A 17,793-nucleotide genomic window follows, 5' to 3' on the forward strand; every position below is an offset into this window, starting at 1 on the left:
GTATCATGTTTTTCTGCAGTCAGTGTCTTCTCCTCGTCCTCTATCTCTGCTCAGTTTCAGGTGTCGTGAAGCTGATGATGTCAGTTCCTGATCTGTGGTTCACGGCTCAACTAGTCTGAGACACTCTGATGTTCTATCTCTCTATCCAGTTCTGTTGGTCCTTCTGTCCACTAACCCCAACCAGTCGACGCAGATGGCTGCCACCTCTGAACCTGGTTCTTCTGGAGATTTATTCCTGTTAAAAGGGAGGGTAAAAGGAAGGTAAATAATAGCAAATGAGCATTTAACAACAACCTAATGCTATATAAACACAGCCACAAAATCAAAGTTAGCTCACTAACATACCTCTGACCAAGTGGTCGCTACAGACACGGGCATCAGCAGACTCTGCTCCTCCTGACCACAGACGCAGGTTTAAAATCCATTTTTTACCTTTTCTAAGACGCCTGACTCAAGGATTCTTCCTTCTGCTTCCGTGGGTTCGAATCACACTTTTGTCATATACTTTTTTCATTTTAACATATTTAACACGGCAAATTCCACCTTTAAAAATACATATACGGAAAAACAAAACAAATCATTTTTTTAGGGTATCTCCTGGGTTAGGGTTGGGCTAATATAAAAGGGTTAGCAGGGTAGCTAAAAATAAATATGAACTAAAATAACACTGACGGAACTTAGAGTCAAGTGGTGCACCTATCACGTCAAGTTAACTGGCCAATGAGGGGCGCTGCGTATGCATAGACTTGTCTTCTATTGATACGTTTCCGTATCAATAACCACGGCCTTTATTTTTCCAGGAGTTAGAAACCTTAGCTAGACAGTTGCTAGGCATCTAGCTAACACACACGCTAGCTCAGAGTTAGCTCCAGCTCATGGACAGTGGAAAAGGCCTAAGTGGTGCTGAACTGGTGTTACGGTTCAACTGGTGACCGTGTTACCCTGAGGCTGGGCTGAGTGGAACGGTCAGTGTCAGGAAGATGAAAACGGTGCAGATGTTCTCCTAAAGGAGGTTTGACCGACAATAATCAGCTTTAAAGACGGAGAACAACTCCTCACCTTCTCCTCCTTGTTCTTCTTCTACAGATTTTTTCTTTTTCCTTTTCTTCTTCTCCTTCTGTATTTCTGGCCGTACTACTGCCCCCTCTGGTCTTCTTCTTTTGGTTTAATGGCAGGTTGCAACCATAACTTATTAGGTGCATACCGCCACCTACGGGAGATGGCTATTTACTTCAGCATATGTATTTTTCTAACCTAAAAGGTATTACTATACTGTGTCCTAAAACCAAAACAAAACAAACTATAATGACCAAACTAAGTGTTCTTCAGCCTCTGACTGAGATTGGCCATTCATAACTCATGGTTGTAACCAACAGTGTTGGTATATTGATATACGGCAACCGTACAGATAGCCACTGCCATTAAAATAAACCAGTGTTTTTCAAATGGGGGTACACTATGGCACTACAGGGGGTACTTGAGAGAGAGAGGAAAATTTACAAATGAAAGCATTAAAAATATGGGTATTCATGACATTTATTTTTCTTTTAAAATGATACATATGATGGAAATTGATCTTGATTAGAACATGAACTGAAAATACAAGGACGGGTCTCAATTACACTAGGCGTGAGATGACAGGATATTGCAGGAAACTGTCAAAATAAATGTATGAATGAGACAATAAACATTGTTTCATTCACTCATTCACAACATGAAAAGTATTTTTATTGGGTTTCATATTTATGGTTACATATTGTACAACCCATTTTTGTAACCATGGTGACTAGGGATGGCACAATACCACTTTTTCATTTCTGATAGATACCGATGCAACGCACGCGCACACACACAAATGACAAATAAAGTAATTAAAAAATAACTGTATACATATGTACAAAAATAATAATCATAGCAAAACATAAAACATATTTATATCAAACAAACAGATAAACAAAGGCAAAGTAAAACCAGTGGAAATGCACAGAAATATGTACATTGAGATGTACAAAAGGATTAATATACTGTTAAACAAAACCGTCAAATATACATCAGTCTTCCAAAAATGACATTATTGACTAAGGAGAGAAAAGGGCCCCAAGTCTTGTTAAAATTGTCTGAACATCTACTATTAAATAATAAGATGTAAAAATAAAAGAAAGAGGAGCTTGAGCCAAAAAGTATGACAGCAACAGAAATAGATGGTACGGCTGATGTACTGTATGTGTTTCTGGATTATTCAGATTAAAAAGTGTTACAACAACCCATGCATGCCTGGAAGTCCATTTGTGTAACAATTATTATAAAGGTACAGATTAAAAAAGGAAAATACTACAGAAAAGCCCCCTACGCTGGTTGTGGGGGGTCAACATCACACTATATGGGCGCCTACACTCAACAGCACTGGCAAGAACCCTGATTTTCATTCATAACTCCTGTTTAGTCTGTGGGTGAGGGTCTGCATCATGTCGCCTTTTGGGTTAGGACCAGGACCAGGTTCCGTCATTTGGTGTGAATTCTCATGTGATGATTAAGTTCAGACTTGTGACAAAATCCTTTATCACAAACATCACAACCAAAAGTTTCTCTTCTGTCTAACTAAACATGTGGATCTTCAGATTATTCTGATTATAATTTTTTTCCCCACACACGTCACAAACACAAGTGTTTGCTGCTTCTCGGCCTTCACTGATGTCTCCATTTGGTTCTACTTTCATGAGTTTAGCTGAGCTGCAGGTTCTCGTTTGATGTTCTCCTCACTCTGTCTCCAGTGTAGCAGAGAACACTAAGCTTCCTCCTCTTCATCTTCACTCTTCACAGTAACAGCCGTGATATCTGTCTCCTGCTTTTCCTCCAGACTTTCCGACAGTTCTTCATCACAACCATAGGGTTTCTCTCCTGTGTGAATTCTCGTGTGAAACTTCATATCAGTCATAGACTTAAATTGTTTCCCACACACATCACAAACATAGGGTTTCTCCTGTGTGGGGACTGTTATGTTTTCCACAAGACTTGTCTTTGGCTGAGATGTTTGAGCATAAACATCGCAACCAACTGGTTTCTCCCGTGTGTGGATTTTCATGTGTTTAGACAGACCTGTCTTTTGATTAAACTTTTGACTACAAACATTACAACTATAGGGTTTCTCTCCTATGTGGATTCTCATGTGATTGGAAAGACCAGCCTTTTGATTAAACATTTGACTACAAACATCACAACTATAGGGTTTCTCTCCTGTGTGGTTTCTCATGTGTTTAGAGAGACCTGCCATTTGATTAAACTTTTGACTACAAACATTACAACTATAGGGTTTCTCTCCTGTGTGGATTCTCATGTGATTGGAAAGATTTGACTTATGGTTAAACTTTTGACTACAAACATCACATCCATAGGGTTTCTCTCCTGTGTGGATTCTCATGTGGCTCTTCAGATGTGATCTGGTGCTAAATCGCTTCCCACACACGTCACAACCAAATGGATTATCTCCTGTGTGAATTCTCGTGTGGATGTTCAGATTTGTTCTGTCGCCAAATCGTTTCCCACACACGTCACAACCAAAGAGTTTCTCTCCTGTGTGAATTCTCATGTGTGCAGAAAGACTCGCCTTTTGATTAAACTTTTGACCACACACGTCACAACCAAATGGTTTCTCTCCTGTGTGAATTCTCGTGTGGACCTTCAGATTTGTTTTGCCGCCAAATCGTTTCCCACACACATCACAACCAAAGAGTTTCTCTCCTGTGTGAATTCTCATGTGTGCAGAAAGACTCACCTTTTGATTAAACTTTTGACCACACACGTCACAACCAAAGGGTTTCTCTCCTGTGTGAATTCTTGTGTGAATCTTGAGATGTGTTATGTCGCTAAATCGTTTCCCACAGACGTCACAACCAAAGTGTTTCTGTGTCTTGTGTGATGTTCCTTTGGTGGTGTTCTCAGATGTTTGAAAGTTCTCACAGCTCATGTCCATGTGTTCACTCTGAGCTTCAGACTGGGACAAAGGTTCCCTCCAATCCTCACTGTCTTCAGTGTCAGAGCAGTCTGTTTCCTCTCCATCAGTGTCTTGTTGTGTACAAGTGTTTGCTGCTTCTGGGCCTTCACTGATGTCTCCATTTGGTTCTACTTTCATGAGTTTAGCTGAGCTGCAGGTTGCAGGTTCTCCTTTGATGTTCTCCTCATTTTGTCTCCAGTGTAGCAGAGAACACTGAGCTTCCTCCTCTTCATCTTCACTCTTCACAGTAACAGCCGTGATATCCGTCTCCTGCTTTTCCTCCAGACTTTCCCACAGTTCTTCCTCTTCCTTCTTTATGTGGAGATGATCCTGGAGCTGCAGACCATCAGTGAATTCTCCTTTACAGGAAACAAAAAAACAAACATTTTTGTTAATTTTGTTGTCATTGTGTAGATTTTCCATCAGTTTTGTTTGTCTTTGTTGTTTTGTGTGTTTTTGCAGTTGTTTGTTTATAGTGTCGTATTATTTTTGCATTATTTTGTAGTTGTCTTGGGAATAAGCATGTGAATCTCCATCAATGACAACGATTCGATACACATCTCGATACACTACCAGCAATACAATAGCGATACATTGAATCCCCGTAGGCTCACCACCCTCAGGATGGACTGTATGGGGCCGGTGCGATGTGGATCAGGCAGTAGTCCAAAGCAGGAACCTTGTCGATTTGATCCCCGGCTGCAGAAGCTGGCTTTAGGGGTGTGGAATGTCACCTCTCTGGCAGGGAAGGAACCCAGGCTTGTGTGCGAGGTTGAGAATTTCTGACTAGATATTGTCTGTCTCGCCTCGACAGATAGCAGGGGCTCTGGAACCAGCCTCCTCTATGGGGGTTGGACTCTCTTCCACTCTGGAGTTGCCAATGGTGAGAGGCGCCGGGCCGAGGTGGCTATACTTCTTACATTAGTGTTTACTCTGGTCGACGAGAGCCTGAATGATGTTTGTGCCTAAGGGCCACCCTTCTTGGATTCCTATGAGAAAGTACTGGAGAGTGCTCCTTCTGGGAATTCTCTCGTTCTACTGGGGGACTTCAATTCAATTCAACTTTATTTACATAGAGCAAATTACAACAAAGTACTCTCAAAGCGCTAAACAATATGTAAGAGATCATACCTGTGGCCTATCACAGATAATAATAATAATACATTTTATTTGTATAGCGCTTTTACAGTGCTCAAATACGCTTTACAGGGATAAACAATAAGACAAAATACAGAGGCATAGACTTAAGTAAAAACACAATGTAATAAACAATAGGTAGACTACAAGACAAAATGGCTATACATTAAAAGCAGTCCGAAATAAGTGGGTTTTGAGGTGTTTTTTGAAGGTGAGAAGGTCCGTGCAGTCTCTGAGATTTTGAGGGAGTGAGTTCCAGTGGGTGGGGGCGGCAATAGAAAAAGCTCTGTCTCCCCAGGTTCGGCGCCAAGTCCTGGAGGGAGGGGACAGGAGGTTGGCGACGGAGGAGCGGAGGGAGCGAGATGAGGTATGGCGATGAAGCAGGTCAGTGAGGTAGGAGGGGCCCAGGTTATGGAGGCCTGTGAAAGTAATGAGTAGGACCTTGAATTGTATGTGCTGAGGGATAGGAAGCCAGTGTAGATTTTGAAGAACAGGGGTGATGTGTTCACAGGAACAAATGTGTGTGAGGAGGCGAGCAGCGGAGTTCTGGATGTATTGAAGTTTATTGACTGTTTTGGATGGTAGGCCGTTGAGGATGCTGTTGTAGTAATTGAGTCTGGAGGTAATGAAAGCGTGAATGAGGGTTTCAGTGGCAGAAAAGGAAAGGGATGGACGAAGACGTGCAATGTTTTTTAGATGAAATAAAGCAGACCGGGTAATGTGATTTATGTGCTGTTGGAATGAGAGTGTTTGGTCAAAGAGAACCCCAAGGTTACGGATGAGAGGGGATGGTGATAAAGTGGTCTGGTCAAGATGAAGGGAGAAATTCTGAGAGGAGTTTATGATGTTTTGTGGGCCAGTAATGATGATGTCAGATTTTTCGGAGTTGAATTTGAGGAAATTGTGTTATATCCAGACTTTTATTTCTGATAGGCAGTGAGTGAGTGTGGAGAGGGTGGTGGGAGTGATGGATTTAGTGAAGATGTATAACTGAATGTCGTCGGCGTAGCAGTGGAAATGGAGACTGTGACAACAAATGATGGAGCCAAGGGGGAGAAGATAGAGGATGAAGAGGAGAGGACCAAGCACCGAACCTTGGGGGACGCCTTGAGACAGGGGAGCAGTAATGGAGGAGCAGTTATTGATCCGGATGAACTGTTGTCAGGTGGTGAGATAGGACTGGAGCCAGGCCAAAGCAGAGCCAGTGATGTTGAGCAAGGTTTTCAGGCGGGAGATGAGAATGAATGATTGATGGTGTCAAAGGCTGCACTGAGGTCGAGGAGGATGAGTATATTGAGATGGCCAGAGTCAGAGGAGAGCAGGAGATCGTTGGTGACTTTCAGTAGGGCTGTTTCTGTACTGTGTTGGGAACGGAATCCAGACTGGAATGGTTTGAAAAGACTGTTGGAGTTGAGGTGGGATTTTAGCTGGCTGGCTACAACGCGTTCCAGGATTTTAGACAGGAAGTTAGCAAGATTGTCCGGATCGAGACCAGGTTTTTTAAGAAGGGGGTGATAGCGGCCAGCTTGAGAGACTGAGAAACAGAACCAGTGGAGAGTGATAAGTTAATGATTCTGGAAATCAGAGGGGAAATGATGGGGAAGCTACTTCTAATGAAACCAGAGGGAACAGTGTTCAAGGAGCAGGTAGGAGGTTTATTGCCAGAAAGAATTTTTAAGAGTTCGCTTGAAGAGAGAGGGGTGAACTGAAAGAGAGGCTTGGGAAGGTGAGGAGAAGGTGGATCAGTTGGAGGCACTGAGTGACCTGTGGGGGGAGTGAGGATGCTGTAGATGGTGTTAACTTTGAATTGAAAGTAAGCAAGGAGTGAGTTGCATTTGGAGACTGTGAAGGATGCTGATGTATTATCACTGGGTTTTAGGAGGTTGTTGATTGTGGAAAAATAAGTTTTAGGGTTTTTGGAGCCAGTGTGTATGAGAATGGAGTAGAAGTGTAAGAAAAAAATTGGGCAGTGTTGAGGGCGTCTTTGTATTGCTGTATGTGTTCAGTGTACATTTGAAGATGGACAGTTAAACCAGTTTTTCTAAATAGTCTCTCAAGCCGGTGTTTGCTGGATTTTATGGAGTTCAGGAGTGAACCAGGGTGCTGAATGGGTAAAAGAGACTATTTTGGTTTTTATGGGTGCCAGTTCACTAAGACAGGTGGAGAGTGTGTTATTGTAGTGGGTTACAAGTTTGGATGGGTTTTCAGACAGTGGGGGAGGGCTGGAGGCTTGTTTGGTGGCCAATGTCGTTGAAAAAGCCAAAGGAGAAATTGAGTTTAGGTTTCGAAAAGATATAGTGCGTGTTGTTTTGGGGGTGGGGATGTCCAGTGTGATGGCCTGGTGATCAGAAATGTGGAGATTTTGGCTGGAAAGGTTATGGATAGAGAGGCCGGTAGAGAAAACCAAGTCCAGGATATGACCACGGGAGTGAGTGGGAAAATTTGGCACACCCTTCTAACTAGAGGAACAATTAATCTATCCCCTGCCTGTCTTTACCCCTCCTTGCGACTGCAGGAACATTAAGACTATGTGCCCCCACACCCTTTTTTGTTCTCACTGAGTCACAAGCACCCAGACCCCCTGGTGTGAAGCACATGGAAAACTTTTCTTTGCGATATCTCCTGTCCAAGAATGAAAAAAAACATTGAAAAATTGGACACAGATTTTGACAAAAGTTTGAAATGTATTTTCTACACTGTCATTAATGTTTTATCCACAGGAAATTAAGGAAATTCCTAGAATAAGATTACCAAAAGTAAAGTAACAGCTTAAAGTTTTCTTAATGAGTGATACAAGAGTTGTTTCTCCAGTGGATTGAGTCAAAGAGAGAACCGAGACCCACTAAAAGTGCCAGAGTTTTATTATTTCCTTTCATGGCTGCAGCACGTGAAGCACCGTCAAACGAAGTCAATCACAGACAAAAGGTGTGTGTTTACTGTTATTATCACTACTACTGCATCGTCTCTCTTGTTTTAATGTTTGTGTCCAACCAAACACACATAGTTAGGTACAGTAGGTCAGTAATAATCCAAAAATAAATTACATTTCAAGAAGCTTAAAAAACAGAACATGTTTTTCTGTGCTCATTTGTAACAACAACACACAGCCACACCCCCTAGCAGCAGGGCGACCAATCGTATAGCGAGGCGTTCCCTCCACATAGAAGTAAAAGGGCCAACCTCTGCGTCACGTTGACGGCATGCCCCAGGCAGAGGTCCTGACGCTGAACCTTAAACCAAGCTATAGGGTTAGGGTTAGGATTAAGTTTTGGTTTCGGGTTAGGTTTTTGGTTATAACCCAATATTGTGAGAATTTTTAGGTTTAGGGTAAGATTTAGTCTTAGTCACAAAACCTAAACTGACCAATGACTGACCTATCACGTGACCTAAACCGGCCAAAGGGGAGCTGTATAGGATACAATGTCCGTAAATTTGATACGGTAACTGTACGAATAACCACTGCCAATAATAAAACTTTGGCACTTTTAGTCTGTCTTTAGTTTCTCTCTGTGACTCAATCCACTGTAGAAACAACTCTCGTATCGCTCCACAAAAGGTTGAAACATGGCGGTGTGACTGGAAAAGGAAGTGACCGGGGCTGTAATTTAAAGCTGACCAATCACAGCTCTAGCTGACTACGCGTCAAGGCAATACCAGCCTGTCATTACCCGATTCTGTTAGATCTCGGAAGCTAAGCAGGTCTGGTCCTGGTTAGTAGATGATGGAGGACACTGAGAATTCCAGGTGCCACAGTGGGTGACAGTCACCCCAGTGGTATCTGTCATTGTGTCCTTGGGCAAGGCACTTCACCCACATTGCCTAGTATGAAGGTAGTGTGTGTGTGAGTGTTGGTGGTGGTTGGAGGGGCCGATGGCGCACTATGGCAGCCTTGCTTCTGTCAGTCTGCCTCAGGGCAGCTGTGGCTACAATCGTAGTTTACCACCACTAAGTGTGGAGTGAAAGAATAATCCCTTAATTCTGTAAAGCGACTTTGAGTGTCTATGAGAAAGCGCTATATAAAATTGATGCATTATTATTGTTAAGGCGTCTCCTTGACGAGTTGTCAAGATTTTTAGGAGTTGCACATAAGGGACATCTATGGCGGGGGATTTTACGCAGAATCTTAAATCAGGCTTTATGATTAGGGTTAGGTTATAACCCTATATCGCAACAATTTATAGGGTTAGGTTTACGGTGAGGTTTAGTCTTGGTAACATGAACTAAACTGGCCAATGAGGGGCGCTGCATATGGATAGAATGTCCGCATATTGATACGGCAACAAAACGGATAGCCACTACCTTTTCTTTATTTATATTTTTTTCTGAAATTATAGTATATACACTAATTCACATGATCTCCATGTTTTCTGTAATTCCGTGTTTCATCTCATTCAATAATTTCTCCTACATTGTGTTTTTTCTTTTCATTTTTTGGATTATACCGTTTTATATTGTATTGTAATGTTTTTATTATACTTTTAATTATTAATTATTATTATTATTATTATCATCATCATCTAACTCGTTGATGTGTGGGTCACATCATTTTCATTATTAGAAAACCAATATAAACTTGTTTATAGTGTGAGGTAAACTTTAATCTTCAGGCACAATGTTGATCAATGCCAACCACAAATCAAACACATTAAAATATACAATCATAGATTCTACACAGAAAGGAAGAAAAAAAAAACAAGAATATGAAAATAAAATAAATAAATAAATAAAAGCTGGTTTCCAGTATTTCTGAGCGGTGCTGCTGCTGGTGGAATGCAGTATGAACTAATCACTGATAAATAAAACACAATAAAACTCCTGAAAACAATAATCAGGAATAAATATGTTGTCCCTGGTAAAGATAGTAGCTCTAACAACCGGTCCAATGCCTGTGATGCAGTACGGGGACACATTTACTCTGTCTCTGTATGTTTCCGGGTTTTAATATCACCCGATCAGATGTCCCATTGTGGGACTAACAGAGTATTATCTGATCTTATCTGATGATAAAAGTTCAAAAGTCCAAACCTGCAGAGTGTTCTTCAGCTGAAGAGTCTGTCATCATGTTGCTAAAGCTAAGCTAAAGACTGGACGGTGTAGCGGTCAATCTGGTAACCGTGTTAGCTTGTGAACGACCTTCGTTTACGTCTTTTCCCTCCAATGAAGAATGGTTCATTAAACACTCTATTGTACAGCACAGATGTGTGCTCGGTTTATCTGAACTCTTTAAACTGATCATTACAAACACACGGAGAACCGTTCATTTCTTCTTCTTCGGTGGTTTTTAATGGTGGTCAAAGCGCGCTTTACTGCCACTTAGCGGACGAGCAGCAGCTCTGACGTCAGAGCAACTTTTTCATTTATTTTCTTAATATTATAATAAAAACATCCACAACATAATGTGACAACAGCATCAACAATTATACAAAGACTGATTTAAAATACTTTGAATAATATCTGCAAATACTAAAACTAAATAAACTAAGATAAACAATCAATTCAGGAAACAAAATCTCAATAGTTTGGGAAATCTTGACAAAAGATTTAGATCTGATAAACTTGACATTATTATTAAGGGTAGTTATTTAAAAAGCTTAAAAAATATATTTTTAAAAAATGTAGGAAACAATGTTTTGAATTGATTTTTATAAATTAAACATTGTACACGTATAAAGTAAGTATATTTACAAATGTAAATGTACTTACAATTATAAATGTCTGATATAAAAAAATAAATATTACAAGAATGAAGATTAAATATGAACATATTAGAAGGGTCACTTATTTGTTAACATTTGTATTTACTTAACTAGATCTTTAGAGTAAAATTGGGGCAACGTGAGGAAACACACAGGAATTAACCCGTCATGAAAAAAGTCCATAAAATTGTGGGTCTCCAACATAGAGAAAGTCTTACTGTTAATAATAATCTACCCTCCAAAACATAATTTTGAAAATATTTATGAGGAAAAATAAAACAAAATCCTGAATCGATTTCCACACAATCAGAAAATAAAGTCCTCAATTTTTCCTCATGACTTTTTAAAGTTTTCAAACAAAAACTCATATTACAAGAGTAAAGACAATGTAATATTTTCAAACAGAATGAACATTATTCTTTTGTGGATGTTTAACATCTATCTCTTTGGCTCATTACCGCCCCCTTCCGCCACGGAGTGTAAAACGGTCATTAGCTCACACAAGGCAGTGGTTCTCTGATGATCAGGCTTCATAAACTGTGACCCAAACAAGAGAAAATGATTAAAATATCATGTTTAACACAAACTTCTTCTGAGATTGAATATATTAAGCTTAAAATAAATTTGCGTTGAAGCCAAAAACTTTTGCATTTAATCCATAACTAAAACGTTAAAAGTTAGGGAGCAGAATAAGAAGCATAATTTATAACTATGTATAAAAAAATTCTAATATTATGATTTTAAACAGTATGCAATGAACAAACGTGTACATTTTAGAATATGAAGCAGCTTACCAATGTTTTAATGTGGATAGTCAACACTCTGCTGCATTCATTAACTTCCTTCACAATAAAAGCAGAATATAGTTTATCTTCATTTGGGGCACAGGCACTGAAAATAAGTCCTGACCCACAGATTGAGAACCGCCCTCCGTAGAGACGTCTCCATTCATGCGGTTACTTCTCAACAGGATAGTTTTAGTCACAGTCTCTAGACTAAAATGTAACTAGTTTTAGTCCAAATTTCGTCATCAGGATGATTTCAGTTATTGTCTAGTTTAAGTCAACTAAATGACATTAAGATTTTAGTTGACTAATGTGACAAAATGAAGTTTTTACGAGTTTATCAGTATATATTTGGATATAGTTTTTGTTCACATGTATTTTTTCAATTCTTCACTGAGGAGATACTTTGATGTTCAGCAGTCTCACAGTGTGCACAACTTATTAGTAATTCAACTCTTAACTAGATATACAAAGGATGTTTTCAGATAAATATTAAATACACAATGTTTTCACCTTGTAGATTTGTTTATACTTAATGTGAAGTGTTTTATTAAAACCTGGTGTAACAGACTAGTCGATAAGGAAACATCAAACTAGTCGTTATCAACATCCTTTTTGTAAATCAAGTCCTTTTAGCAGTAGTTCAGAAGCTGAATCCACTGCTGTCCATCAGTCCTGATTCTTAAGGAAAAATGGGAATTATGTTAAGGTGGAGTTAGATGATCTGCTTTCTTCCACAGAGAATGAAGCCTCCACATTGTTGTGCTACGTTTACAGTTGTAGATGTAACTGTGCTGGGATAGTATTCTACTGCAGTGATGAGTGGAAACAACATGAGGCAGGAAATAAAGATGTGTGAGTGAAAAGTGCAATCACATCTCCATTTAGTCTCCTCAACCCACAAAGTGTTGGGATCATAGTGGAATGATTCAAACTGGGTTTACAGGAACCATTAAGACACATTTACTGCTTTTAAATCCTCCATTAACATCCACACACCACACCACCAACACTGAAGATGAAAAACAATCAATATTTGTAAAACAATGAGCTTTAAAATGCTAAAACAAATATTTGATCAGATACAAATGTGTGTATTTCATCCACATTCACACCTCGACGATCACAGACACACTGTAGCTCAGTCTGTGATTTACACACAGTTACAGAATAATCCATATCACAGCTTAGAGTGTGTACATTACCCAACACTGGAACCATTTAAAACCATTTAGGACCAAAACAACCCAGTTCATCACATTACACTGTTTTATACACACTGCATTTGTTTATTTTAATTATTCAAACAGATTTAAAAACTAAAGACTGTCCTATCCGTCTCTGCACTGAGTCACACTTTTTACAAACAGTAATAAACAAACCTGATTGGTTTAGCCATGTCAAGTGGGAAGGAAAACTCACATGTGATTGGAATGAGCGTTTCCTTGTCGGCGAGAACGCAAACGTAAAGACTGTAAAAGCTGTGCAGGCTAAATACAGAAGCACTACATTATGTTTTCACTCAAAACTCCCGTTTAGTCTGTGGGTCCACATGGTGCCCCCTGTGGTTCCAAACCCCTGCTCAAGTGTGAATTATCATGTGTCGATTCAGGTTAGACTTGCAAGTAAATCCTTTACCACAAACACCACAACCAAAATGTTTATCTCCTGTGTGGCCACTCATGTGCTCGGAAAGATTCTTTTTAGTAGAAAATCTTTTCTTACAAACATCACAACCATAGGGTTTCTCTCCTGAGTGGTTAAACATGTGAGTCTTCAGATCAGTCTTGTACCTAAATCGTTTATCACAAACATGACAACCATAGGGCTTCTCTCCCGTGTGAATTGTCACGTGATTAATCACTTCACGTTTAGTAATAAATCTTTTCTGACAAAAATCACAGCCATAGGGTTTCTCTCCCGTGTGAATTCTCGTGTGGTTGTTAAAATTTGTTCTGTTGCTAAATCGTTTCCCACACACATCACAACCAAAGGGTTTATCTCCCGTGTGAATTGTCATGTGATTATTCACTTCATGTTTGGTAATAAACCTTTTCTGACAAACATCACAGCCAAAAGGTTTTTCTCCCGTGTGAATTCTTAGGTGCCTCTTCAGATTTGATTGTCTGCTAAATTGTTTCCCACACACGTCACAACGAAAGTGTTTCTGTGTCTTGTGTGATGTTCCTCTGGTGTTTTTCTCAGATGTTTGAAAGTTCTCACAGCTCATGTCCATGTGTTCACTCTGAGCTTCAGACTGGGACAAAGGTTCCCTCCAATCCTCACTGTCTTCAGTGTCAGAGCAGTCTGTTTCCTCTCCATCAGTGTCTTGTTGTGTACAAGTGTTTGCTGCTTCTGGGCCTTCACTGATGTCTCCATTTGGTTCTACTTTCATGAGTTTAGCTGAGCTGCAGGTTGCAGGTTCTCCTTTGATGTTCTCCTCACTTTGTCTCCAGTGTAGCAGAGAACACTGAGCTTCCTCCTCTTCATCTTCACTCTTCACAGTAACAGCCGTGATATCCGTCTCCTGCTTTTCCTCCAGACTTTCCCACAGTTCTTCCTCTTCCTTCTTTATGTGGAGATGATCCTGGAGCTGTAGACCATCAGTAGATTCTCCTTTAGAGGAAACAAAAAAAGATTTGTTTGATTTTGTTGTCATTGTGTAGATTTTCCTACCAGTTTTGTTTATTTTTGTGTGTTTTTGTTGAGTCATTTTGTTTGTTATTTGTTTATAGTTTTGTATTATGTTGTAGTTGTCTTAGGAAATATCACACATTTACACACTATGTTCAAAGTAAACAGACGGTGGAAAATAAGAGTGGTGAGATCAGTGCTCCTCTTGTCCACTAGATGGAGTTAAAGAGCTGAAGATGCACATCACTCTTTAGATGGTAAAAAAAATTGTTTAATAAACCAGTTTTATCCTTAGCTTTTACAGCTTTGCTGTTAAGAAAAAAAATGAGAGGTGGTTTAGTGTCTTGTGTAAATTTTCCTATTGAGGAATTTGGGCTTTTAAATAAAAGGTGGATAAAAGAACACAATGAATAATTAAATCATACCAGGTAAGTGCAGAGGCTAATGTGCAGCTAATCATCATCAATGCTGTCTTCCTGCTTAGGATTTTAAACTTTATTTATAAAGTTATTGTGTTAAAAAAGGAGCTGATCAACATGCTCAGAATTAAGTGTTCCACGCTGTGTCTGTGTTTCAAGACGAGTTGGTGTCAGACAACGTAGGGCTGGTATTTTAACAGTGATAGTGTTTCTGTCTTTAGTTATTATGAAAAACTATTGATTTTCAACATTTATGAAACGTTATTGAATAGACGTGTGTCAAATCACGATTAATCCAATAATCGATGTATTAGCACACTTCTATTAAATACATGTTTAGATAAATTGCATTTGACTAAATATTAATGAATTGAAAAACAGTTTTAATCTAAATTAAATAGTCAAACACTATTTTATTGATGAAATGCTGATTGATGTACAACACTGAATTATGAGAGTACTCTTGCTAAATGAATGGATTGATATGCTGAGATGTGAATCATGTATAGTAAATAATATTATTAATATCTTGGTCCTGTTTCCTAAAGGCCAGGTTTGGATGGTGAGCTAAAAGGCTACGCACACACACACAAAGCGCTGGCCTCTTGTGTGTGTGAAGTGTGGACAAATGGAATAATCTGAGTTTTTGGATGTAAAGTTTTTAAACGCGTTGGAATTATTGGATATTTTTAACTAGATTTTATAACTGTATAAAATGTAAATAATTATCACTTTGTAATATAATTTACTTCAGCATATCAAACCAGTGTCTGTACTTCCTTAAACACTTCCTCTTCCCTCACAAAGCTGGACTTAAATCTAATGAACCGAGTCCATCACCATATTTTACACATTATATAATATTATCTATTAAACCAGTTACAGTAAATATTCAGTTGTGAAGCAGTGGAAGTTCTCATGTGTTCATCACTGCAGTGTTGGCCCACAACATAATATGAACAGGTGAAGCAGCCAGGACGGGAGGAGGAGGGGGGTGCCCCTAATAAACGCTCCCCAGAAACACGTATTCCCCATAAAAAAGGTTCCTTCCTTCTCATAGTGACTCATTTCATGCCGATTCTGTCCATTTGATTTCGTCCACGATTCCGTCAATGTGGATTTTATAGTGCCTTACTTAATTACTTAATTTGTGTAATAAGGGGAAGGGGAATTTTTTTTCTCAATAAATAAATATCAATGTTTGGCGCCAGTGAATCGATAACGTATTGCTAGACGAAACATTGCAATATATCGTCGTATCGATATATTGTCACAATCCAAATGAACATACCCCCCCACCACTTCTATAAAGACAATATCACCTGCAGCACTTGTATATATTTATCCTCAATATTTATTGTTATTATTAATTGTGATTTTTTTCGTTTTGTTTTTGGTAACAATTTAAATTCTTTGTACTGTTACTTTGTACTTTTAATCAATGTAACTTTTAACATAATCAGAGTGTGTTAACATGAAAGTAACAATTTAAAATGAATAACAACAAAGATGACTATATGTGACATCTGTGTATTTGTCATAACCTTTTCTTTTAACATATTTATGTAACTGTGATATTTCTATTTATCATAAAAATGTGTTTTACTGAAGGTTACTTAACATTGTGTTAGAGGTCATTTCAAATTCATTTCAAAATAAAAGTCAACTTAATTACCACACAGGACGTTGGCTGGAATCCTCTTGGTCTGGAACAAAGCTTTTATTTCCAGTTTCTAGGAAACAGTAAATATATTTAATCAGTTAATGATGAGCGTGAACAGCTGTAGAAATATGTAGGTTAGAGAAGTCTGTAGTAAACATGGTCATAGATCTGTGATGTTACCTCCTCAGGTTCTCTGTCAGTCTGCTTGGCCTCCTGGTTTTGCTGAGTCATGATCTCCTTTATCAACTGCAATTATTCACAGAGAAGAAGATTTAAACTAAAGGTCAACATGGAATCAAAAGATCACTGTACACATGTCAGGATAGATCAGCATAGATCTACATGAACAGGAACTAATAGCTGGTAAATAAAACAATAATAAGGAATAAATATGTTGTCCCTGGTAAAGATAGTAGCTCTAACAACCGGTCCAATGCCTGTGATGCAGTACGGGGACACATTTACTCTGCCTCTGTATGTTTCCGGGTTTTAATATCACCCGATTTATCACCTTTTTAAACCCCTTGATATCGGCTCCAAATACACTGAATCGCCTAGACTCTAATATCTAGTATAGACCTGCATGAACAGTAGCACATATATAATATGGATCTATATAAATCCATACAGTGAGATGCTAAACAGTACCGAGGCATCTAGCTAACACACACGCTAGCTCAGAGTTAGCTCCAGCTCCTGCCCAGTGGAAAAGGCCTAAGTGGTGCTGAGCTGGTGTTACGGTTCAACTGGTGACCGTGTTACCCTGAGGCTGGGCTGAGTGGAACGGTCAGTGTTAGGAAGATAAAAACGGTGCAGATGTTCTCCTAAAGGAGGTTTGACCGACAATAATCAGCTTTAAAGACGGAGAACAGATTCTCACCTTCTCCTCCTCGTTCTTCTTCTACTAATTTTTCCTCCTCCTTCTTCTTCTTTGGTGTTTATTTGCTGCTTACATCCTTATTGTTGCTCTACCGCCCTCTTCTGGATCTGTTTACCTCCTACATTATCCAGGTCTTTATATTCTCTGGATCAGCCCAGTAAGCGTCTCATTCCCAGTCCCACCACAGCCAGTCTGTCCTCTGAGTCCTCCAACATGTCCTGTTTAATGCACTTTTATTCATTTATTTAGCAGATCATTCAAAGAACACAAACAATAACAATAATAAAAAAAATACCAAGGAAGAACAACAACAAAAATAAAACACATTCAATATTTGTAGGAAGAGGCAGAAAACCCACAGGGGATTATTTCAAAGCCTCCACCTAAAAAAAAAGTTTAAAAATGACATGAATTTACAATCAGATAAATAACATTAAGAAGTTGCACAATGTTACTGATGACAAGATTTGACCAAAAAAAAAAAAAAAAAAAAACGGATTTTTTTCTTGACCTTATAGATGAGTTATTATTATGGAAATTAGTTAAACATCTATATAACTTATTAATTTAATGTCAGCAGGCTAAAAG

At 39.0% G+C, this 17,793-nt stretch overlaps 2 protein-coding genes across 3 annotated transcripts; both read right to left on the reverse strand.

Annotated features, from left to right (window-relative positions):
- Positions 1 to 214: 214 nt before the first annotated feature.
- On the reverse strand, positions 215 to 10,433 carry LOC114463995 (zinc finger protein OZF-like). Of its 2 annotated transcripts, XM_028448013.1 has the most exons (3): positions 10,154 to 10,430; positions 3,773 to 4,350; positions 215 to 235 (listed from the first exon to the last, which is right to left on the reverse strand). In XM_028448013.1, the coding sequence occupies exons 1-3, from the start codon at positions 10,188 to 10,190 to the stop codon at positions 230 to 232; spliced, it is 621 nt and encodes a 206-aa protein (XP_028303814.1). In that variant the 5' UTR covers positions 10,191 to 10,430; the 3' UTR covers positions 215 to 229. The 2 variants fall into 2 exon arrangements, with proteins under 2 accessions (XP_028303814.1, XP_028303813.1); XM_028448012.1 differs by lacking the exon at positions 215 to 235 and having other exon boundaries at positions 1,613 to 4,350; positions 10,154 to 10,433.
- Positions 10,434 to 12,644: 2,211 nt separating this feature from the next.
- Positions 12,645 to 17,248, reverse strand: LOC114464015 (gastrula zinc finger protein XlCGF8.2DB-like). The gene is made up of 4 exons (XM_028448039.1): positions 17,206 to 17,248; positions 16,506 to 16,571; positions 16,338 to 16,395; positions 12,645 to 14,225 (listed from the first exon to the last, which is right to left on the reverse strand). Exons 2-4 carry the CDS (start codon positions 16,554 to 16,556, stop codon positions 13,192 to 13,194), a joined length of 1,143 nt encoding a protein of 380 aa, XP_028303840.1. The 5' UTR covers positions 16,557 to 16,571; positions 17,206 to 17,248; the 3' UTR covers positions 12,645 to 13,191.
- Positions 17,249 to 17,793: the final 545 nt, after the last annotated feature.

Source organism: Gouania willdenowi, chromosome 5, assembly GCF_900634775.1.
Source record: "Gouania willdenowi chromosome 5, fGouWil2.1, whole genome shotgun sequence".
NCBI classification, from domain to species: Eukaryota; Metazoa; Chordata; class Actinopteri; order Blenniiformes; family Gobiesocidae; genus Gouania; species Gouania willdenowi.